Here is a 23,711-nt window from a genome sequence, read left to right as displayed (position 1 = left end):
TGTTCTGTTATGCAAGGTAGCACGATGTGTGTTCTCTCCTTCCTCAGAGATGGAGCCTAAAAGCATCCGTATTTAGTCCTCCCATCCCCCTAAATCTTCTCCACAAAGGACACTGTCACCACCAAAGCTCTGCAACAAGGATCGTTTATATATCTGACAACCTTTAAACCCCCAAAGAAAGGGAGAGGGAAGCAGTAAAGCTCTCTGAAGAGCTCTTTGGTGGAACAAGCAGAATTATGAGCAGCAGGAGAAATATGAGTAATTAAGACAACAGTATATCTATATCTTACAGCTGACAGAGTGGAGCTGCAAGTTAGCTCTGGGCAAGATGTTAGCGGAGAAAAGAACTGAGCAGCCTGTTTCTAACGTTAGTGTTGAAAAGCCAGCCCAGGAAAAAGGCTAAGGGGACAATTTCATTAAAAAGAAGGAAGTAGGTTGGATTAAGAGAGCAGTTAGATGCAGACTTGTAACATTAAAGGAGCAGGTCAACAGCTCTCTGTCACAAGACAAGCAATCATTTGGGGAATCAGCCAATGTGCCACTCTCGCTGTGCTTAAAAGAAAACACTCTTAAATTATCTATGGGTGGCTTATACTGAAAATTAATGCTGGAGGATTGCACCATGGCACAAAACAAAGCCTTGGGGTGCGGAGAGGCTGCAGGAGAGCAAACCACAGCAAGCCAGGATGTTTGCCACCAAACAGCCCAACCCAGGGGCTGGTTTTAGGCAGTGGGCACTGACCAGAGCCAGCATGGTGGCCAGCACACAGCCCTGCCTCCTGCCTGTTCCTGCACTGACTGGGCTGAGCCAGGGATGGAAGGACCCCAGGGAAGGGCTGGACATGCTCCCAACACCACAGCCCCCTCTGACAAGTGCATCCACTGGATTTGAGTCCTGCCCTGGCCCCCGACGCTCCACACGCTCCAGCGATTCCCAGCTGGCAGGACGGCCCTTTGTGGCTCCAGCAGCATGGTTTATAGCAGCCCCGGGGCTGTGTTTTCCATCTAGGATATATTAGTGAATTAGTGGAAAATTCGGGCTTACACAAATCACGGAGCCAGCGCAGAGTTTGTCACGGCCAGGCAGCCACGAGGCGTGGGGAGGGAGCTGGGGGCTGCAGCCACGGGTCCTGAGCCATGGCTGGGTTTGGGGCTGGGAAGGGAAGTGCTGGGATGAGACGGAAAAATGACCCAGGGCAGCTCCCCCATCCTCACAGATAATTTGTGTGGCTGGTGCAGTCACCTGGGGCTGGCAGAGCAGGAGGAGCAGGATGTGGGGATGTTGGGAAGGAGGCTCCACCTGCACTGATCAGGAGATGGGAATCACCCCGAGTGCAATATCTGTGCTGGAAAAGTGGCTGAGGGGCTGCTCCAGATTCCCGTTGCTGTGAACATTAAAGAGCAGCATTTACCCAAATGATAATGGCTGGGGCAAGGCAGAGCCAAAGGGCACCAAACGAGGGCCACCAGCTGCAAGTGCTGCAGCCACCCAAGGAGAGGAGCTCCAGTCTGCAGCAGGATGGGGACAGGGGAGCCTGGCAGGTGCCAAAACCTCTCTCTGTGGAGATCAATGCACTGTCCTGATGTGTCTCCTCTGACATTTAGGACATCCCAGCTGGCCAAGCTCCTTCCTGCTGTGACTTTCTTTATTTGCACCTACAAGGCCCAGCACTTCTCAAGCACTTCCCTATCAACACCACCAGAACTGATTCAGATAAAAATACACCTGGCATATAAATGTTTCACAATGAAGAAGAGTACAGGTATTCCCTATCTATTTTCCTTACCTATTTTCTCATGGATCCTGCCATTCCTGACCATCCCATCACTTATTTGGTGTAAAGAGCCTGAGGTGAAGGATTTTCTTCCTACACACAATTCTCTGCCATCGTTTCCTCCTATAAAAAAAGTGAGTGAGGCTGTACAAGGAGCCCAGGCACCCTTTCCTGCATAAACCTGTGTATTTCAAACCACAAACTCTAATGACTCCATAAAATACACATTTATATTCAGCCCATAAATCAAAACAGAAAGTCAAATCTTGCTCAGAGATCGAAATCCTTCCTCCACCATTCCATACCCCAGGTGTCACAGTGCCTGTGGATTTCTGCCTCCTGCTTCAGCAACATCCTTGCACTGATTGAGAGCACCAGAGGATGGAGCCCTTAAAAATCTCATAAATTTCTCACTTTCCCAAGCACTACAATGCAGCTAAAATCAGGGAAAATGACCTCCTGTCGTTTTGTTGACTTACCAATGAGTTTATTTACCCACTCAGCCCACAGAGCAATTGCTCCCTGGAAAAGCAGAAATGGTTAATATCCCATCACAAGGCCAGGAACAGGTATCAAACTTTCTCCCTGTGCCAGGAAAGGACGATTGTGAGGCTGGAACTGCTCATCAGCTGCTCTTCCCATAATGGTGAACATCCTGAATATTCTTTGGGGCATATTGTTAGAAAGAGAGCTCAGAATTTCATATTATTACCATATTATAGATGGCTTTCCTTTGATAAAGGGTCAGAGATCAGGAAGACAAGAAAAATAAGGAAATAAAGCCCAGCAACAGACAGATCTTTAGCTGGCATAATTGGACACCCAAGTCCAGGGAACTGTGTCCATTAGCAGGAGTGGGTGATCTGAACCATATGCTTTGCCACTTTTAAGTATAAAGATTAAAACAAGGCACCTAGCAGCAGAAATGGGTTACATTCCATTTCAGAGAGGCTCAGGTTGCCTAAAATTCCAGAGAAATTTCCAGCCTGCCATCATAAAGACTTCAAGGCTGTTTACCCAAACTTCTCAATAGCTCCTTCTAAAAAAGGATGATGAGCAACCATGTTGGGTAAGACAGATTTTTAATGTAATCTGTTTATAGTTTTAGAACAATTTCCAGAATAGAACATTTTTTAAATGTCCTGAGCCTTTTGCATTCTCACTTTGATCATCTCCCATCACGTTATCGTTCAGAGCAGAACGTGATGGAGCCAGGCTAACGATGCTGCCAGAAATGACATCAGAAAGCCAAGTGACCTGAAAAAAAAAGTGCTCTATTTGAGCACCACACTCTTCTCAAATGTTTTATTTTTTTTTTATTTTTTAAATACATTTTAATTAATGTTTTGCTTTCGCTGGATTTATCTTACTTGGATGAAAGCTCGGAGCTTGGTCTCAGAAAAAAGTCCTATTGAAAACAAAAAGAGCCTTACTTGACCAAGGGAAGACTGTAGGAGGTCCTCAAATAACAATAACCAACAATTCTTTTGGGGGTTGAATAGTTTCAGTAAGGACCACTTTCTGAGGAGGTTAACTCTAAATAATAATTGTGGATTTTGCAGCCCGTGGAAGGCAGAGATTGCTCTCTGACAGAGTTTATATTACTAACCTGGTGCCAGCAGACAGCTGCAAAAATGAAGTGATATCAGTGATAAAAATATTCTTTCTCCATGCAGGCAGGAGGAATTGCATGGAAGCAAAGGGCAGATCCCAGTGGTCTCCATGCACACCAGATCCAACACACGAAGACAGGGCCTGGCTGACGTGGCACAGCTGATCCCTGCATGTCCTGACTCACTGAGTGCTTACTTTAAAAATTTTTTAACTCCACACATTAAATTTCACAGGGATATCTTGCATTTCTCAGAAAAGCTTTACCTACACAAGATCATTTACTGCCCTTTAATTCAAGCCGTGTCAGAACTGGAAAATAACTTGGTAAAAAAATAAAGTATCATAATGACACCCCCCCCTCGGCTTCTATCTGATGTAGGAATAGATAATTTCTAGTACTAAAAGTGATTAAATTTGGTGCATTTCCAACTTGTATTTTAACAATGCATTACCTCCTGAATTGCTGCATAAATATTAATAGGCAGCCTGCCATGGAACTTTTGCCCGTGGTGCCCTTGGAGAACCATAATCACGGCGAGGGGAGCAAAGGAGATGAGAGAGAGCCCTGAAGATGGAGGTTCTATCCCCAGCTTCACAAGGCCACCCCGGGTCAGGCACTTTCTGTGCAGTCTCACAGATCAGCACTATCTCAAAGCCCCTACTTTGTCTGGTAGGAGATGAAAATCCTGCAGACATAAATCTGCCCCGTGCGCCTGTGAAATGCAACCACAAAAACCCCTCTGATGCCAAGAAGGGCCGCGCCGATTTTCCCCCAAATTAGCCAGACTTTATTTTTGACAGAGCGAGCACTTTTAAATTTCATCTGCAGATGTTTGCTCCTCTAATCACCTCCAAAACGGGTGCATGGCATTTATCTACCTGCATTTCCTCCCTCTGATATAATCTCATTAAAAGTCACGCTCGCTCCGGCTGCCATTTGAAAGAGGCCAAGTGCCCACAGATCCCCTGAAGTCATGCTCAGCCTTCATGAAAATTGGCCAATCATTTAGTTCCCTAAATATGGACTTTGGGGGCTGAAATTCAGAATATCCTCTTGGAAAACCCTTCTGGTCTGCCACAAACCAGGTCTCTGAGAAGACAACGCTACTGATTTTTGTCACCCTGATAAGAGAGCACCACCCAAAACCTTAAAATACTGGCAGTAAAAGGCACAAGGAGAAAATATTTCTGTCTGCAAACATCCACTGCCCAGATGTGTTTTGTACACAGGTGGACTGTGCTAAGGGTTAAGTTAATTTAACTTTTGCCAAGTTACAAAGCTCTGAAAGTTTAATCACAAATGAGCTCCAGTGGGCAGTTTGGTAGCTCCCAGACAAATGTTCTCATTTTTGTTCTTTATAGGCACTGCTCAAATCCTCATAAACCATATTTAAGGAGGGAGAAATTTCATGAGAGGAGGGAGCTGTTTTATATGACAGAATAAGAGAAAAAGGCAACTTACTGTTTTAAAATTTAAATCCGTCCAAATTACGAGAAATGCTGCTGGAAAGAGAACGCTGAGAATTCATTATTTTGTTTCAAAGTTAGTTTATCATAAATCTGCCCTCTGACACGTAATAACTAGTAACATTTCGAAGGTTATTTGATAGTAAGTTCAACAGTGTAGGTGACTGAACATGTGAGCTGCATGATAATGAGTCCCAGGGGAAATCAGGCTTTAGGATGCAGGGTGAAGCATCCCTAGGCTTGTATTCAAATGGAAAAAACATATTCAAAAGTTTATTGTTTATCTCCTAAGAACATCAAATAATACACATGCCTTTGAATCAAATGTATAAAGCACACTGGAGGACTATTTGCTGGGGGAAAAATGCCTGATTTGATCCAAATTCAAAAAAACTAATAGCTTGTACACCAAAATGCATTGAGTGGTTTTGATAGAAAAAGTGGAGGGAAGTTTTTGGGTTTGTTCTTTTGCAGAACTGAGAGGCACAGCCAGTAAATTTGTTCCTGCAGCAGGCTCTAGAAAGAGGAGCTCGACAGCTTTAAACCCAGTTGTTCTCAAATCCTCTGCCTTTTGGTACAACTGAGTACCTTAAGTGTGACAAATACAGATTGCCCTGCTCGGTCTGAATTTCATCTCCAAAATACAGTGGCGGTAATTGATTAATTTGTATTGTACAAACTAATGTGGAGCCAATACTGAAAGTGAAAGGGTTTATTTCTCGGCAGGGAGGTGGGGTGCAAACACCCCGCTCTGCCAGGATGACGCAGTCCCACCTCTCAGCTCTTACCTAACGAACCCCGTGCTGCCCTTATCAAAGTCAGGGGTGGTTTGGGCATTGGCAGTGCTGGAAAAAGCACGTGAGACAGAACTTTTTTATTCATAAACCCCCTGCACGGCAAGTGGCGAGGGCAGGGACATTCCAAGCCCGTAACCACGCAACCACTGGCACCCTGCCACCCCTCTGGGAGCAGGGATGGAGGGATGGGCATGGATCACCCACCTGCTCCTGCCCTCCTGGGCACGACCCATCCACAGCAGCTCATCACTGCTCACCTCCAGCAGTGCTTCCACGGGTGGGAAAGCTTGTGGGGGAGACATCATGTTTAAGGATCACTGGTTTTGGGTATCTCAAGTGCTGGGTTTTCATCTCCAGAGAAACATCTGCCCCATTAAAAGTGATCAAACAGGACCTCCTGCTGCTCAGGTGCACATTACCAAACCTGTCAAGGGAACCAGAAAGCTTGGAGAACCACAGAGGGGCTGAGGTTGGGAAAGACCTTTAGGATCATCCCATTAGAGTTACACAGTCCCCTCTGCATCACAGGCTCTTGTTTCATAGTTGGGACATCGAGAGCAAAATTAGCCTCTAATTTCAAGGCACCTTTCAATAATAAAATCTATTTTTCCACACATCTTTTTAGCTTGTCCTCCTTTTTTTAACTCATTGCTTAAATCGTTATATACCGTGTGCTTGAACAGTGAAAAGTTACACAACATCTCTCTTACTCAACATCACCCTATCAGTCCTAACTCCTAATATTATGATTACTTTTTTCAGAGATGCAACTGGCAGAGCTTTACTGACATGCCACAAATCCTAATTATCATCAAAACTCTAAATTCTATGTTAATGAATATCAGAGGTTGAAATGCTCCTACCTTGACAAGTTCTAAAATAACCACTGAATGTTTGTTTATTTGCTTCCTATATCAGTATATATTTCCAGACCTTATCACTGGGAAAACAACTGCATTTAAATAATCACAGATAAATAACACCAAGCAAACAGGCAATAACTAAAATGCTTTTTGCTATATTTAGGAAGGAATTACCGCGGAGGAGATGATTGGACCCTGAATTACCACATCTCAAAGAAAATAGATTTAGACAGAGAACTCTTTTGGTTCATTCCTTGAAATATAATCTTACCCACCGTCAAACTTTTGCTAATGCTTACATGTGGAAGACGCACTGAGGAAATCGAGGCTGTATTAAAATAAGGCACAAAAATCATCCCCGGAGCAGTCAAAAATAAAAATTAAATAAGAACGGGCTGAGCAGCATCAGCCCCGAACTTTTTTTGCTCTCATTCCAGAAAAAGAGTTAAAAAAAAAAACGCTGGAGCAAGCCCTGCCCAGTGCTGGGATATTAAAGTGTGCATAAATCAGGGGGCTCATTTTCCTATCAGGCGTTAGAGCTCCCGGCTCCGTTATCGGAGGAATCCGCGGATCCACACGGAGCGCCTCGGCTCGGGCTCCGGCCTCTGTGTGGTCTTTCAGAACTGTCGTTATCAGCTTTCTGTTTATTATTGTGCTCAGTTTAAAGGGAATTTGCCAAGTGATCCCTGGACTCCAATCTTTAGGCCTGTTGTCAGGACAAATTAATTTCTGTGGAAACCCACTGTGCCTCAGATACCATCTAGGAAATGTAGGATTAATGGAGTCCCTGTACAACACGCTTTGTAGTGCACTGCTGGGGGAGGGGAGCGGGGCTGCAGAGGCAGAAATCACACAAATAAAGCCCCTGCACTTTGGGGAACTTTTGGGGGAACTTCATATTTTTTGGTTTTTTTTTTAATCCATTAGCTCACATCAAGCGATATTTAAAATAAAACCCAGTCGTCGAAAGGAACGGGCAACTTTTAACAAAAAGAGCAGTGAGTGGAAACTCTCAGCTGCCAAAGATGAGGGACCTGAGGTCTAATTATCAATATTTTATATTTTACCCGCTCAAGCCAATCTCATCAGTAGGAAAAACAGGATATTAAAAGAAACAGTCTCCTGTGAATCTTACTAGAAAATAATGAAGCTCCACACATGATCCTTTGGAAAAGAGGTATTAAAGCTGGATTTCCTACCGAGCTGGGTCATTGCTGTGCTAGCTGACATTTGGGGCTGTTTTTAACAAATACGTATTATTTCATGTTGAAAATGTTTGTCTGTTCTTGCAATAAGTAAACTTAAAAAATTATTTTCCTGGAGAAAAAAAAATGAGAAAAAAAAAAGAGAAGAGAAGAGAAGAGAAGAGAAGAGAAGAGAAGAGAAGAGAAGAGAAGAGAAGAGAAGAGAAGAGAAGAGAAGAGAAGAGAAGAGAAGAGAAGAGAAGAGAAGAGAACTCAAACACATTTTTATCAAGCCTTCCTCATTTTCAGGAGGATGACTCTGCCCATGGTGAGATATTCAGGCTTAATAACTAGCATATTGGGAATTCTTGCCCATATCCTTTTCTCCCCAAAGGTAAGTCAGTTGATAACAGACAGGACAAAGACAGCAGACCCACAAGTTCACATTCTCTGTGGTTTTACATCTCGTGACTCTTCTGTGGAATCAGTGAGCTAAGTTAGCCTGAAGTGGCACAAAACCGCCAATGAGATCATAAAATAAAAATAAAAATGAAAAAAAAAAGAAGAAGAAAGAATTACCTCTCCTTTCCAATTTTTTTTTTACAATTTGCTAAAGCAAAATCTGACTTTCTAACACGTTGTTCCAATATTACCCTGTTAATAGCAGGGCTAATTTGGCAGCACAGCATTTTTAGAGCACTCCTAATACCTCCCAAGCCTCATAGATGCAGAGGCTGCAGCTCCTCCACCGTGGCTCTCCAGCTCACAAACACCTCGTTGCATGCTGCTTTTCCTTCTCAGGGCATTGCAAAAAATCCCTGGCTTCTGTGTGACCCCACAGTTTGGAACAGCATTTATGGACAAGGTTTGCTTTGGGAGGTTATTTTATCAGTCTTAAGCTCACTTGCATATAAGAACTACTTTCATTTTATTCAATATTCCAAAAAAGCGTGTTCTTCCCTAACTAAAACATTTAATCTTGAGAGACTTTTATGTGCCCATTTTTAACTATTGCAGAAATTCAATTAACTCCATAATTATGAACACAATTACCATGGAGTGTTACATTTGATTTGGTGGTAGCAGTTACGTGGCACACACATATACTCGGGGTTGTGATTTCAAAACTTACAGCCGTGATAATAAAAGCCAAAAATTCCCAAATATCATCCTCATTCTTTGGATTGCATGTATAAACAGTTTTTTAAATGTTGCTCAAATTTTTTCCCCCTGTCCGTGGCAGTGGGATTGGAATGAGATGATCTTCAAGGTATTTTCTAACCCAAACCATTCCAATATTCTACAAAATAGCGACGAAAGGTTTTATTTTGGAAAGCACGTTATTTGCAGCCAAATAGGCTGGACTGCCAGCTGATCAAAGTCACCCAGACTGTGACAATTGACCTCAAACCTGGCCCCATTAACTTATTCCTCTGCAAACTCCCAGCAAGGGCAGTAAATGGAGCCATGGCGACTTTTGCGTGGAGGGGGAAAGAGAAACTAAAATAAGCTAGGAGGAAAAAAAGGAAAATACATAAGCGGGAGGACAGGGGAGTCTAAAAGTCTTCAAAACTTTCCACAGGGGCACTGCCAAGGAGCTCAGTGCCCAGCCCAGCGTGGGTGCCCCAGGTGGAGTGGTGGGTCAGGAGCAGGAATAGGATATTCCTGGCTGTGCTAAGGGCTGCCTGGCAGGAGCCATCCCTCAAACCCTCCACAGGTGGCCACAAGCTGGGGCTGTCACCACGAGCAGGGGCTGTGGGCTGGCCACCTTCCAGACTCAGCCTGAGCCCTTCCCTGCCTTGGAAGAGCTAAAACAGGCCGGAGTTTCGGTACACGATGAGGCACCAGGAGGGGTCAGCAAGGGCTCTGAGGATGTCACATTTTGGGGGCTTTAGGGCTGATGTGGCTGAAAGGAAAGTTTAGGAGGACAGGCATGGTCTGGCTGTAGTCAGGGATACAGCAGTTTCAGGATGGGCTCAGGCTGAGAACTGAGATTCCCAGGTGATGGCCACCACCCAAAGTCCCCACTCGCCCGCTGCTCTCCCACATCTGAGGGTCTGTGGCACCTCCTGGGCACAGGAATCTGCTGGCTCCTCATGGATCCTCCCTGTTCACACCCTCATCACATCAATTCTGCTTGCACATTGCCAGGCAATGAGCAAGGAGGACAAGGACCTTGCAGAGGCTTCGATTACTTCAGACATTACCCAAAATCATTCTGGTGTCACTTGTGCAGCCTTTGGGGACACCACACACATCCCCTGCTCCTGTAACCCAGCCTTGCACCCCAAATTTCAGCACCACCCTGCCCAGGGATGTCAGCTCAAGGGCCAGCCCCACACTCTCCTCTAATCTAAACCCCATTTCTGCTGACACAGCAATATCTGAAGGGATCTCCACCTTCCCCCATCCCTTCTGCAAGAGCTTTGTTCCCACCTGCAAATACACAGGTGGCAAAGACTCCCTCAAACTGCATCCAGGGTTTCAGCAGGAGATGCCCATGGACCCTGAACACACAAGGAATCAACAGTCTTTTACCATAATCACTCTTCAAGTAATTGAAAATCAGAATTACCCATGTGGCTTCCCTACATAAAAAGTGATCTGCAACCTCCGAATCTGAATTCCAAACATGTTCATGTGAAACACTCGAAATACGAAATGCAGTTCCAGCTCAGTCCTTGGTGGATGTCAGGCATGGCTGGAAAACTATTGCAGGTGTTATTTTAAATGAAAAAAAAAAGTGAAAGGTGTAATAAGAATGGAGGTCAAAGCATTTCCAGGCTTGCCAAGGGTTAGATCTCACCAACAGAGTAAAATATTTAAGCTTTAACAGAAAGCTATAAATGCAAATATATATAAAATGAAGCATAAAATAGGCTTCTTACAGAAATTCATCTCTCCTAACACGAACAGTACAAATATTTCACAACATGTCAAACCCACTGTATCTGTACATTCATGCTTTCCTCACTCCTGGCTCTATAACCACACAGAAATGTAATTTAACAGCACTGGTAACAGTTTTCCAATCTTGGGGCATGGAACCTTTATTCTAAGGACCTGGTTAATAAATGGCAATAAATGCAAGCAAAAGGCAAAAGGAGGGGACAGCAGCAGAGGGCTCAAGCCCATCCCAGCTGCCATTATCCTCAGCCACCCCCTAAAACCACCCCAGATCCATCCCTGCAGATCGAGCTGCCATGTGGCTGTTTTCTAAAACAACATCTCACTCTGCTGTGGAAGAAATTTAGTCCCCATTCCTCTTTAATATTCATATGGAACAGAGCTACATTAGCGCTAAGTTTTAATTTCAGAAACATTCTGACATTTACCGAGAACAGATTCCAGCCCTGGTTTCACACCAGGGTTTTTTTTCCATTATCACTGTTATTACTGGTATTAGTATCACTGCAGAAGTGATTAAAAGGTCCTGGATGTCTCATTAAAATAGTCTGGATCTACCTCCCTCTCCAGCACCAAGATATAATCTGTTGTTTTATAAATGGGAACCATCTTCCTGGAAATTAAATTTGAAGTATTGCCTGTTCCTCTTTTCCTTGTGAAATACAGGCACTTTTTGCTGTTTAAATTGAATGTAAGGAGTATTCTAAATATTTGAAGCAGAGGAAAAAAATAGTTATTACTGAACGCTGAATGCTCTCCAGATCTACTCACAAAATGTGAAAATAATAAAAGAGCAGCAACAAACCAACTCCTCAAAACTCTCAAGGAGGTTGAGGAGAGAGATCCCTCATGGAAGTCAACAGTTTTGGTCCCTACATCTATTTTCAGGTGCTCATTTCAGCACAGGCTTATGATTTTCTGAAAGGGTTGGTTTAGCTGCAATTTTGGAAAAACGCATTTTTGTTTCCCAAGATAGACCGGCAGTTTAAGTACAAATGTTTGTGTCTCAGAGCTCTTTTTCATATCCTCCACTAAACAGGAATTCAAAGAGTCTTAGGTGCAGATTAAATGCTTTCAAAAATCAATTCTAGGCTGGCATAGAAGTCAACCAGTCTGACCTCGTGATTACAGACTAAACGCTTCCTTAGGAAGCAAAGTGGAGCAATATTTCATGTTTCAATGATTATTTCAGATAGCACCACCACAAATAAAAACAAGAATCCATGGCGACATTTTAAAAAGTTTATCTAGGTATAATTGCATGAGGAATTAAAAGAGGCCTCGTCAGAGGGGTGGGATATTGTCGCATTAAAATCCGTTCACAGAAGGGAGTATCCAATAAGCAGCTCATCCAGACTTTAACAGGCACTTTGGATTTCATGGAGTTTTGGGAAAAAGAGAATCACGTAACTCAGTTTTTATCTGCTTTTTTTTTTAATATTTTTTTTTTTTATTTTTACTTCTGGTACTTTTTACTTTTGGAACCTTAATCTCAAGACACAAAATGTCAAAGAAAGCAGCAGTGAGATATGTACTTATTCTAATGTCTAAGGAGCCTCTTCCAAACTACCTTGGGACTGATACAAAAAATAGGCTCCTTCAGTTCCATATTCCTGAGGACAGAGCTCAGATTTAATGCCCAAGCACTCCTGTGCCTTGCAACATCATTTTTATTTTCCTTCTTACCAGTGTCAATAGCAGGGTAACCCCAGAGCTTTCACATAAACATTGGCCTTGGTTTGATCCTCTAAATGTGCTACCCAGTAATTAAATCCAGTTTGTATTTTTAAAGTGCACATGGAGCACTGCTCCACACAGAGCAAAACTGCCTTGCGTTTGTCTCCAGCATCTCTCAGTTCTGGGAAATCCATAAATTCATTTGTCAAAGGTAAAAATACTCCAGCAAAACTCCTTCTAAATCTTTTGAAATGGTTTGTTCAAACTCTTGACACAGCGTTTTGCTCTAAACAAATTTCTAGACAACCCTGTGATTTTCCATCTCAAAATATACTGTTTCCCTGCCATGAAACTGGAACAGAGGGTCTGAGAGAAAGGAAATTATTAAGCATTCTAGTGGGTTTTTTTCCAACAAAAACTAAGATAGAGGTCAATGAATAAGTATGTGCAGGCTGGAACTTAAATCCTCTGGGGTGACTGTAGGCTAATTAATAATTAATGCCAGAGACATGGTGTTTGAAATGCAGATGTGATAACTGGAGGCCTGGCAAAGCTGTTCAGAGGAAGCAGATTTGGATGCTATAGGGAATAGGCACTCCCTTGCCGGCTGGCTCTGAAAGCAGACCTGGGTGCAAAGCAGGGCCTATGGTTTAGATTATATTCCCCTCAGCTGTTAATTACCTGAACCTACTTTGAAGTTTTTCTCTTTTTATCCTCTGCATGAAAAGAGATTGGTTCAGCCAAGGGACTTGAAAAAATGATCAAATACATGGAGTAGAGGAGGGGAATAGAACTTCAGATATAAAAAAGATAAGGAAGAAAAACACTCAGGGAAACACACAGGAGCATATTAGGAAGTGCCCGAGTGTGGCTCGATGTTTCAAGCAAGTTGTGCTGCTCTAAGTTATTTCAGCCATTAAGCAGAACCCCCCCGTGTTTTAGGAATAGATTTGTTAAAAGGAATCTCTTGCTGTATGTATAGAGTTTACAGTAATTATTTGATGAAAGTACCATAGGTGATTTCCTATGCTATTTTTAATTCAATAGAGTCATTTAAACCTCCTTGTGTTTGGGGCTATTTAATGAGGTGTGCAACATTAGCAGAATCACCAATGAGCTGTTACTACAAGTATTCAGATTTTGCTAAAAAAAAAAAAAAAAAAAAAAAAAAAAAAAAAAAAAAAAAAAGCTCATTTTTGCCGAGGAGAGAGACAGGCACCGGGTGGGCTCCTCGCTGCCACTGCAAGGAAAGGGGGCAGGTGTCCTCAGCACCGCGGCTCCTTGGGCCTCCGGGGGACACCTGAGGGCACCTGAGCCATTTTCACAGCAAGTGGGGAGTGGGGTGACCCAGCAGGGCCTGGCACAGGCAGGGGTGGGGAGGCAGAGGGGTGGGGATGAAGGCTGGGGAGGCAGGGCTGATGGGGATGAAGACAGGGGGATGCGGGGATGATGGGGATGGAGGCGGCGGTGGGAATGCCGGCGGGGGAGGCACAGGTGATGGGGATGAAGCTGAGGGGGAGGCACAGGTGATGGCGATGAAGGCAGGGGTGATGGAGACGAAGATGAAGGGGAGGATGCTGCCCGCATCCCGCGGGCGGACGGGAAGTGTTTGGGGTAACGGGGAAGCCCCCGCTGAGCGCAGGAAAACACGCCGTGACCAAAGGGGGTGTGGGGCACCTCTTGGGACACCGCTGTCCCAGCCAAGGAGCCCGCAGGGTGCGCGGGGCCGGTCCCTGCGGTCCCCCGGTGCCCCGGTCCCGGTGCGGGCTCCCCGGGCGCTGCCGGCCCCGCTCTCCCGGAGCCGCCCGGGTCCCTTCGGCCGGAGGGGCCGCGGAATCGCCTCTCGCCATGGCTCGCTTCGCAGAGGCAGATCGTTCCCTTTGCAAAGCGACTCCGGAGTCGCTTTTTTTGACGCTCTTCCCCGCTCGTTAGAGCCCGCCCGTTCAAAGGCGAAACTTCCCAGCAACTTCACTAAAACCCTTTGAACCAGGGGGAAGACACTGGTATGATTTTTTTTTTTCCTGGCTCTACATTTTTTTTTCCCCTCAGCAGCAGGGTGAAGCAATCTCTGATGAACTCAGGGCTGGCTGTGTTTAAAAATTAATTCGAAAATGCCCGTCTTCAGGGCGCAGGCGTCTCGCATTTACACCTATCACCTTGGCATCGCGGCGCAGCTTCTCCTCCTGCGGGTGTGGAGAGCCCACCTGGGCCCGAAACTAGAGTTTTTATCCATTTTTCTCTTTCCCAGCACCGTCTTTCACCGTGACGTAAGGAACACGCCGTTGTACTACAGCCTTACGCATAGGTGTACACCTGGGTGATGCTCTGGCTCCTTTTAGGGGTGATTCCCGGTGCCGCCGGGTTCTCCAGCCTTGGGATAGTTACCTGCGGCTAAAAGCTCACAGGTGAACGGGATGAGTCCGTCGCGGGGCGGAAAATGCCGCGATTTTCCCCAAAATGGGCATAGGAAGCGCCTCCGTGTCCGCCTCACGGGTGGGGGGTGGCCCGGGAGAGCCACGCCTCGGGGGGAGAGGGGATTTTAATGGAATCACAACAGCCACACGGATCCCTATTAAATCCTGCTAATTTTCTAGGTGAAGGCTGTGAAGTGAATGTGAGGAAGCATTAAAAGGGAATTGAATTTGCATTCCTTATGCTACAGGCACATGTTTACATGACCTTTAAAACAGAATTAAAGCTGTATCATCAGCAGCTGTAGGCAATTCACATTACTAAGGCAATCAAATCAGAAGGCTAAACTAACTATAAAACATAAATTAAACTGATAGAGAATCATCCTAATTCACTAGGTTTACTTGCAATTTACTTATCCGCTACTAGTAATTTCTAAACAGTTTGGAGAAGATGCAAATAGGAAATACTTGGATGTGGCACTCCAAGAACGTGTTGTCCGAGGGGGAGAGCCGTCTCTCCCGGGGTTCTCCATCAGGGAGTGCGGGGATAACACGGGCCCCTAGAGCTCCACCAAGGGACTGCAAACCGATACCTGCATGGCTAAACCCCAGCTCTGCGGGTTGGCTCAAGCCCCCCACGCCGGAGTCCTTTCCCCTCTGGAGGACCCTCAGAGACGCCGTTGATTTTTCTAAAATATGAAATAACTCAATATCCAATACAGCTCGCCTTGCACCGCTGCCTTCTGCCACCTCCCCCAATCCCCAGAGGGACACTTTCCAATGTCTGAAGCACGTTAAAAAAAAAAAAAAAAAATCACACCACAAAAATCGATACCGCCGGTGATTTCATTAAAAGTTTGCAGAGCGCCTTTCCCCGTCTCCAGCGCTCCCGGGCGGAGCGGGGCGGGCCCCGGGCACCCCCTGCCCCGGGCAGCCCCCACTTTGATTTATTCCCATTTATTTCTCGCAGCCCAGGGCTGTCTCCCCCGCTTTGATGGCGACTCTCCCGTGTGCGCTGCCCCGCGGCCCGCGGTGATTTATCGCCCGCCCGCCTCCCCCTGAACTTCTCCCCCGCAGCCCCCGGGACCCCCGCCACGGGCAGGGCACGGAGGGGAAGGGATGCTGCAGCCTCCAGAGCCTTTCACCGGGAGTTTGATGGGCATGAGGGAGGGAAAAAAGCTGCCAGGAGGTGCCAGGGAACCGCACACGCTGGGGATGGAGCGCATGGAGCTTTTGCAGGGGCTGGTGAGGTTTTTTGTTTGGGGCGGGGGGACCACGGAGGGCTCGCTGTCTCGGCCACGCGTGACCGAACGACACCCAGCCTGCCTCACCATCACGATCCTGCACTGCCCAAGCTCGATTCACGACGAAAACATCTTTTTGCAACGCAGCCTGGCCTGAAAGTTCATTTTTGTAACAGCTTTGGTTGACGCGACCTGAAGGAAGCGGGGAGGAAACTTTGCACCGAGCCGTAAACACACGAAAGTCTGTGAGAAAACCAAGAATTAGCAGCAGCATCTACGTATTTATAAACGTAAATCTAGGGATGACGAGGCGCTTCAAAATGCAGGAGGCGTTTCAATCCCTCTGCGAGATCAGGAGCATCGCTGGATGCTTTGCACGCCGACTGCTACAGCTGGAAAAGCGTACAGTTAAATAAATAATAAATAAATAAATGAAAGGGAAAACACAACACATAAACCCAAATCCCACATGGAAATTGCTCGGTAAGCTACCAAACAGCAGCGCAGGTATTTGTCATCCAAGGAACAGAGCGATTTGTCTTCAGTGTCTAATTAGTCAACAGAGGTTAACTAGCGAGCCAGCGAGAGCGTGCTCAAATCCAACCCATTCTCCTTTAAATATGTCTGAGCAGAAATCTGTCCGTTCGGGAATTGTATTTGGATTATTTCTAAAGCACAGGTGGGATGGCCTCTGGAGTGGCAGGAGCTGGGGGTGCCCATCTCTGACCGCATCCCCCCGTTTGCTGGGAGAAGCTTCACAGGGAAAAACAACAACAACAACAACAACAACAAAACACAACCAACAACCAAAAAAACCACGGGATTTCGGTCCGGGATGAAACCAGCGCGTTCTTGTCATCACGCCTGTTTGAATGGCACGGTGAGGAAAGTGCCTACGTAAAAAGGGAAGGGATCGGCATTGTTGTGGGGTCTATTAACTCCTGCCGTGACCTCCGGAGCTGCCACGCACCGCCCGAGCAGGAGCCGGGAGCGGGGCCGCAGCCCCTTCCCCGCCGCCTCTCCCCATCCACACTTCTCCACTAAACACAACAAAACCCAGCTCGTGGATTTCACAGACGGCGAGACCGCTCCCGCAGCAAAAAATGTGCACTTTGGAGAGACTTCCCGGAGTATTTATGGGTTTGTTTTTATTCTTTTTTTTTTTTCTTTTTTTTTTTTCTCCGTCAAACAAATGTTTGAGACAAGACCTCCTAAAACCGACCCAGCTCAAAAATAACAGTGACCTGAACATGACGGGGTAGTGCACGAATGAAAGACTTTTTTTTTTTTTTTTTTTTTTTTTTTTTTTCCCCGCAGCAAGTACATTTTTCAAACATCAACAACGTGGAAGAAAAGACATCAACGATAATAAATAAAAATAGCAATAACAGGCGATTCGAGCAGAGGAGCAAGGAGTCGCCCAAACCGCTTCGGAAATCGCAGCAGTCAGAATACGAATACTATTTACCTTGTAATTTTTCCTGCCCGGGATTGGCTTTATTGTCCCTCCCTGGACCAGCCCAGCCGCAGCCACGCTCCCTCCGTGCCGGGCTCTGCTGCCGGGCTGGTGCTGGGAGAGATTTTGGGGAGGGGGGGGGGGGCTGCATTCACTCTTACATTAGGACTAGTTTAATTTGCAATCTGTCAGTCCATCTCCTGGCTGTGGCTCGGAGATGGCAGTGTGGCTCTCTCCCTCCTCTCTCCCTGCACAGCATTTACTCACGTTCAAGAGCAGCCAACAGAGACCAGGAAAAAAAAAAAAAAAAAAAAAAAAAAAAAAAAAAAAAAAAAAAAAAAAAAAAAAGCAACTAATTGAGCTTGTGTTGGCATTGGCTAATTTCTGCTAATACTCTGTAAATTCCTTTTTTGCTTCTAAGCTTCCCCCACGCTGGTTAGGTGTTCCCAAAGCCTCTCCGGAGCTCCAGGAGCCTCTTTCTCAGCACTGAGGAGCGGCTGGGCTTCAGCAGGAGCCACAGCGCCTGGATGTACACAATGCAAACCTTAACTCCTGGCTCCAGAAACGGTTAAATTGCCCTTTCCCAGCCCCCACCCCCGTTATGATTGACTCTGTTTTTAAATTTGCACTTTTCCCACCAAGCGCAATCTAACTCGTCCTGTCTCTAAAGTGAACTTGTGTTGAAGGTGAAGTTTTCAATATAGAGGTCACGACACCGAGACACAGCTTACCGCTCCGAGCTTCATGCTGTATTAAACACAATCAAAACGAACCCCTTTTAGACCTTTTTTCTTTCTTTTTTTTTTTTTTCTTTCTTTTTTTTTTTCTTTTTTTTTTTTTTCTCTCCTTCCCCTCCTGCGGGTGAACAATGAGGGGGGGGGGGCCGAGTGGAAAATAAAAATCTCTCAAATATAATAAAATCAGCTCTGTCACGATAATAAACGCGTTGGTGGCTTCAGGTCCCAACCTCCATCCCGGGAATACAAGCGCATCCCGACCGGAGCTCTTAAAGGGGAAGGTGTGGGGCTGGAGCGGGGAGAGCCAGCCCTGCCCCACGCGTGGGTGACACTGCCACTGCCACCGAGGGGACGGCGACGGCCCAGCCACGCAGCCGGGTGACCCCAGAAAGCCCCGGCGCCGCCTGTGCCAGGGGGACTCGACACAATCCCGGCTCCCGCACATCAAAGCGGGGCCGTTCTCCATAGCGACTTCTCGCTGCCCCAGGACGGTGGCTGCCTCCAGCTATTGTGCGAGCTTTTTCACGCCAAAGATTTAGCAGAAAAAATAGATATTAAAGCGAGTTATTTGCTGAGGAAACGCGGGTCCCGCCGGGGTGGGGGCACCCAGAGCCAAAGGGCTCAAGCGCACAGTCCGAACCCAAAAACTTTTAATTTTCTTTTTTAATAATTAAAAAAATAAAACTTTAATGGGTTTCGGTCTATGAAAAATAAGTTACAAATTCTTGCAACAGTAGCTTTGCATGTACTTATTTTTCTCCCATGTCCAGACGGGGTCGGCTATTGAATAAGGCTCTTTTATTCTGCATGGGGCAGGGGATTTGTGGCCATGGTCCCCCTTTTATTCCTCTCTCTATGGAAACCCAGATCATGGGGAGAAATATGCGAGGCTGAATAAAGAAAAGCAGCAGAAAGGACCGCTTGAGAGCGGCATCTGTTACACTTGGGAAGTTAGACTGACAGGAAAGAGCTAAAGAAACCCTCTCCAGCAGATTAGTTAGAACAGCAAGAAGATTTAACTATATGCAGATAAAAACACTATAAAATCCACCATACTCTGCTATAGGCGAGGTGAGAGTCGCCTCGGCAGGAGCAGAGCCGGGCTCTGCCTCAGCTACATTTGCAGCAAAGATTAAAATGGGACGTTCGGGGTTTTATTTCCCTGCCAGAGACTCTGCCTTAATTAAACGGCGGATCTGAACATCTATTTTCACGGGCAATGGGATTTGAAAAATTGTTTCGGAAGTTAAAGTGCAAATTAATTTTAAATAATTTAGTTACGTTTTTATACAGTGCGGATTTGATGTTGTTTGGGAGGGGGGGTTGTTGGTACATTTTTTTTTTTAATTTTTTTCCCCCCGCGGGCTGCGGTGATGTTTATTTCGAGGAGCTTGTGAAGGCGGAGAGTGGGGAAAAAAAAAAAAAAAAAAAAAAAAAAAAAGGAAAGGGGGGGAGGGAGAAAAAAAAGGGGGGTGAAAAAATAAAAAAGAAAGGCTAAAAAAACCAAGGAGGAAGAGGCTGCTGCTATAACCCCTTCTCTGCCCTCCCCGCGCTCAGGCGGGCTCGGCCGCGGAGCTGCGCGCCCCGCACCGCCCGCACAGCCCCGCGCCGGGACCGCGGCTCCAGCGGGGACATTCCCATCTCCCGACCCTCCCGCTGACCCCCCCGCCGCACCTCCTCCCCCTCACCGCCGCTTCACTACCCGCAAACTTCATTTTTCAATTTACTTTTCCTTATTTTTGATTCATTTTCCCAGTCTCTTCCCCATTCCCCTCCCCCGTCCCCGCACCCCCGCGGGTGCGCAGCACAGCAGCGCTGGGCCGGCGGGGAACCAGAAAATCCCCGATATATCGCGATTTGTCCCAGCCCGCTCTGCTCCTTACCACCCAGCCCTGCCTTTACCCCTCTCACACGCTGCCCCGGCGAGAAATTATTGTGATTATTATTATTATAATGAGGAAAGCGATGGGACCCGGCTCGGAAGGAACCAGAGGAGCGCTCACCTTATTTAGATCTATTTTCTCATTTTCTTGAATTTTCTTCAGATCTGTCTTCTCAGAGAAACTAATGCCTTAATGACTTTCTGGTAGCTGCAAGCCTTCTTTTATTTCTGCTAAATATATGAAAATGTATGCAAATTTAAATCAAGCTTAACCTAGGAGCTCTTGCAATATATTTAATGGAATTTCAAACCAATAAGGGGACTCTGATGCAGTCTTCTGGAAGTGCAAATATAATTACGCAGCTCGGTTACCTCCAAAACGATGCAGGGAAAGGTCATTTTGGAACTCGGGAGCGGGCCGGGGGTCCCGGGGCTGTGTCTCCGCCGGGGCTCCGCGGGTGCGGAGCTCTGCCCGCCGGGCCCGGGCCAGCCGGGGGGCTCCGCGCTCCCCCCGCTCCTCCCGCGGGGGGGTCCCGGGCACCGCGCGCTGCTTTCCCCCCGTTCTTTTCCTTTTTCTCCTTTCAATGCCATTCCATCCTTTTCCTTTCTTTTTTTTTTTTTTTTTTTTTTCTTTTCTTTTCTCCCCCCCTTTTTCTTTTTTCCCCGGTTTTGCCCTGTAGCCCGCCCGCCAGGCGCGCACCGGCGGCGCACGGCGCCCGCGCTGCGAACTTTGAGGAGCATCCACCGGGATTTACCGGCGGCGAGGCCGGGAAGCTCCTTTTTTTGGGGGGGAAGACTAGGGGTTTTTTTATTATTATTTGAGGGTTTTATCAGATTTTTTTTCCCTGCCGATCGATCGCGGCGGCACCGCACGGCCCGGGGCAGACGGGGACGCGCGGCTCCGGGCAGCCGCACCGGGGGAGGAGCGGAGCGGGCGCCGCGCACCCGGAGCGCGCCCGGGCCGGCGGGCGGGGGCAGAGCCGGGGTGGTCCCGCGGGGCTGCCGCCGGGGCGCCGCCGTTTAACCTCTGCCCGCCGCTAATCGCTCCCCATTTAAGCCGTGCCCCCCGCGCCCCCCCCGTTCCCAGGCGCTCCCCATTTAAGACGTGGCCCCCCCTCTCCCTCCTCGGTCCCCGCCGCTCCCCGCCCGGCGCGGAAGGAGTTAAGCGGCGGGGCCGCCTCGCGCCCGGCCCCCGGTGCCGGCGGAGTGATTCACTTCCTGCCTCGCGCCCGCGCGGCCCCGCGGCCCCGCCCCGCAGGGGCCCGCCCCGCCCCCGCGCCGCGCCCATTGGTCGGCTCGGCCGGCGGCGCGCCCCTATTGGCCGGTGCAGGTGCCAGTTGTGGCGCGGCCGCCGCCGGTCCGCCGTGCCGGTGGATGTCAAAGGCTGGCGCGGCGGCGGCGGCACAGTATAACTCGTGGGGCTGCCGCGGCCATGGCCACAGCCGCCTCCAACCCCTACGGCCTGCTGGGCGCCGGCGCGCTCGCCCACGCCGAGGGCGCGGGCATGCAGCAGGGCAGCCCGTTCCGCAGCCCGCAGAAGCTGCTGCAGAGCGAGTACCTGCAGGGCGTCCCCGGCAATGGGCACCCGCTGGGGCATCACTGGGTGACCAGCCTGAGCGACGGCGCGCCCTGGCCCGCGGCGCTGGCGGGCGGCCCGCTGGAGCAGCCCGACGTGAAGCCGGGCCGCGAGGACCTGCAGCTGGGCGCCATCATCCACCACCGCTCGCCCCACGTCTCCCACCACTCGCCCCACGCCAACCACCCCAGCGCCTGGGGCGCCAGCCCGGCGCACAGCGCCTCGCTGGCCGCCCCTCCCGCCGCCGCCGCCGCCGCCGCCGCCGGGCAGCCCCTGAGCGTGTACTCGCAGGGCGGGTTCGCGGTGGGCGGCATGCTGGAGCACGGCGGGCTCACCCCGCCGCCCGCCGCCGCCGCCGGCCAGGGCTTGCACCCGGGGCTGCGCGGCGAGGCCGGCGGCGAGCACGGCGAGCTGGGCGGCCACCACTGCCAGGACCACTCGGACGAGGAGACGCCGACCTCGGACGAGCTGGAGCAGTTCGCCAAGCAGTTCAAGCAGCGCCGCATCAAGCTGGGCTTCACCCAGGCCGACGTGGGGCTGGCGCTGGGCACCCTGTACGGCAACGTCTTCTCGCAGACCACCATCTGCCGCTTCGAGGCCCTGCAGCTGAGCTTCAAGAACATGTGCAAGCTGAAGCCGCTGCTGAACAAGTGGCTGGAGGAGGCCGACTCCTCCACCGGCAGCCCCACGAGCATCGACAAGATCGCGGCGCAGGGGAGGAAGAGGAAGAAGCGGACCTCCATCGAGGTGAGTGTCAAGGGCGTGCTGGAGACGCACTTCCTCAAGTGCCCCAAGCCGGCCGCCCAGGAGATCTCCTCGCTGGCGGACAGCCTGCAGCTGGAGAAGGAGGTGGTGCGGGTCTGGTTCTGCAACCGGCGGCAGAAGGAGAAGCGCATGACCCCGCCGGGCGAGCAGCCGCAGCACGACGTGTATTCTCACGGCGTGAAAACGGACACGGCCTGCCACGACCTCTGACCGCGGGCTGCGGACACCGGACTGTCCGGCCGCGGGACTGCCCGCCGGGCTTTAACTTATGGTTTCGGGAGACGCGGCCAGGGCTCCCTCCGCCCGCCGCCGCCTCGGCAATATTTTTTTTTTTTTTTTTTTTTTCTTCTCTCTCCGACCTTTCCGCTGATCACACACGGTGTTTACTCGCAGACGAGGTTTGTTTTCGGTTCTCCGCTAGGACGAAGGAAAAAAAAAAGAAAAAAAAAAAAAAAAAAAAAAAGGACACAACTCTCCCCCCACACACACCCACTCTCACCGCAAGAGCAAAACCCAAACAAAAAAGGAAGAGGAAAAAAGAAAAAAAACCGGGAAAAAAACAGGGAAAACCCACGGAAAAATAGAAAAATTAAAAAAAAAAAAAAAATTAAAAAAAGAACGAAAATCCCGACAGAAAAGGAAAAAAAGGAAAGACAGATGTGTGCCTATGAATAACCTTCCAGCGCCTTGGTTATATCAGCTGTATTTCAGGTGAATCTGTTTTACAATAGACTAGTTTTGCATTTTTAAAAGACTTATATAGCGTTTTTAAATGTCTTGAGGTGTTTTACTACAAACTGTACACAATATTTGTGACCTAATTTGTATCGAATTGAGCAGTCCAAACGTTCCTCCGCTTCCCCAAGCGCCGGCAATGTCACCCAGCGGGGCCGGGGCAGGGCGGCCGCGGCCCTTCCTCACCCTCCTCCCGAGGAGATGGGGCTCCCTCCGCGCCCGCGGAGCCCCGCACCGATGTGAAGAGCAGGCTAATTTTGTTGCAGCTTTTTTTTTTTCTTCCTTTTTTTCCAAGAACTTCCCAACACCGTAAAACGGTCGGGTCGCAAAGCCTGGCCTCCCCCCTTCTTCTCCCAAGGGAAAAAAAAAATTATATATATATAAAATAATTATTTCTAAGAGATTTACCCGAAATTAAGCATCACAACCAAACCCGTGGCATTTGCCAGTCTTTTTCTTTCCGAAGATGAGTTTGGCTTTTTGATCAGCGCCAGACTGAGAGGTCTGTAGTAAAACACCTTTATCCTTCTGCGCTTTCGCTTCGGAAATCGGTTTCTCTGTATTTTGTTTCGATAGTGAAGAGGAATGAGGTGTCGGGGGGAGGGAGGGAGGGAGGGA

General features: G+C 48.3%; 1 protein-coding gene and 1 long non-coding RNA gene across 2 annotated transcripts in view; one reads left to right on the top strand and one right to left on the bottom strand.

The window, feature by feature from the left end:
• LOC136373502 (uncharacterized) overlaps positions 1–20,586 on the bottom strand; it is a 32,205-nt gene extending 11,619 nt beyond the window's left edge. The window contains exon 1 of the long non-coding RNA XR_010745661.1: positions 20,139–20,586. This is a non-coding gene — a long non-coding RNA (uncharacterized lncRNA). The remainder of the gene's footprint in view (positions 1–20,138) is intronic.
• Positions 20,587–21,392: 806 nt separating this feature from the next.
• POU3F4 (POU class 3 homeobox 4) lies at positions 21,393–22,830 on the top strand. The gene has a single exon (XM_066338688.1). It carries the CDS (start codon positions 21,450–21,452, stop codon positions 22,566–22,568), a length of 1,119 nt encoding a protein of 372 aa, XP_066194785.1. The 5' UTR covers positions 21,393–21,449; the 3' UTR covers positions 22,569–22,830.
• The last annotated feature ends 881 nt before the right edge of the window (positions 22,831–23,711 follow it).

This window comes from Sylvia atricapilla, chromosome Z (genome assembly GCF_009819655.1).
Source record: "Sylvia atricapilla isolate bSylAtr1 chromosome Z, bSylAtr1.pri, whole genome shotgun sequence".
Taxonomy (NCBI): Eukaryota; Metazoa; Chordata; class Aves; order Passeriformes; family Sylviidae; genus Sylvia; species Sylvia atricapilla.
This window is presented reverse-complemented; position numbering and strand designations above follow the sequence as displayed.

Bases quoted from the DNA above. Each gene is read 5' to 3' on its own strand.
- POU3F4 (XM_066338688.1), top strand. From the start codon at position 21,450: ATGGCCACAGCCGCCTCCAACCCCTACGGCCTGCTGGGCGCCGGCGCG.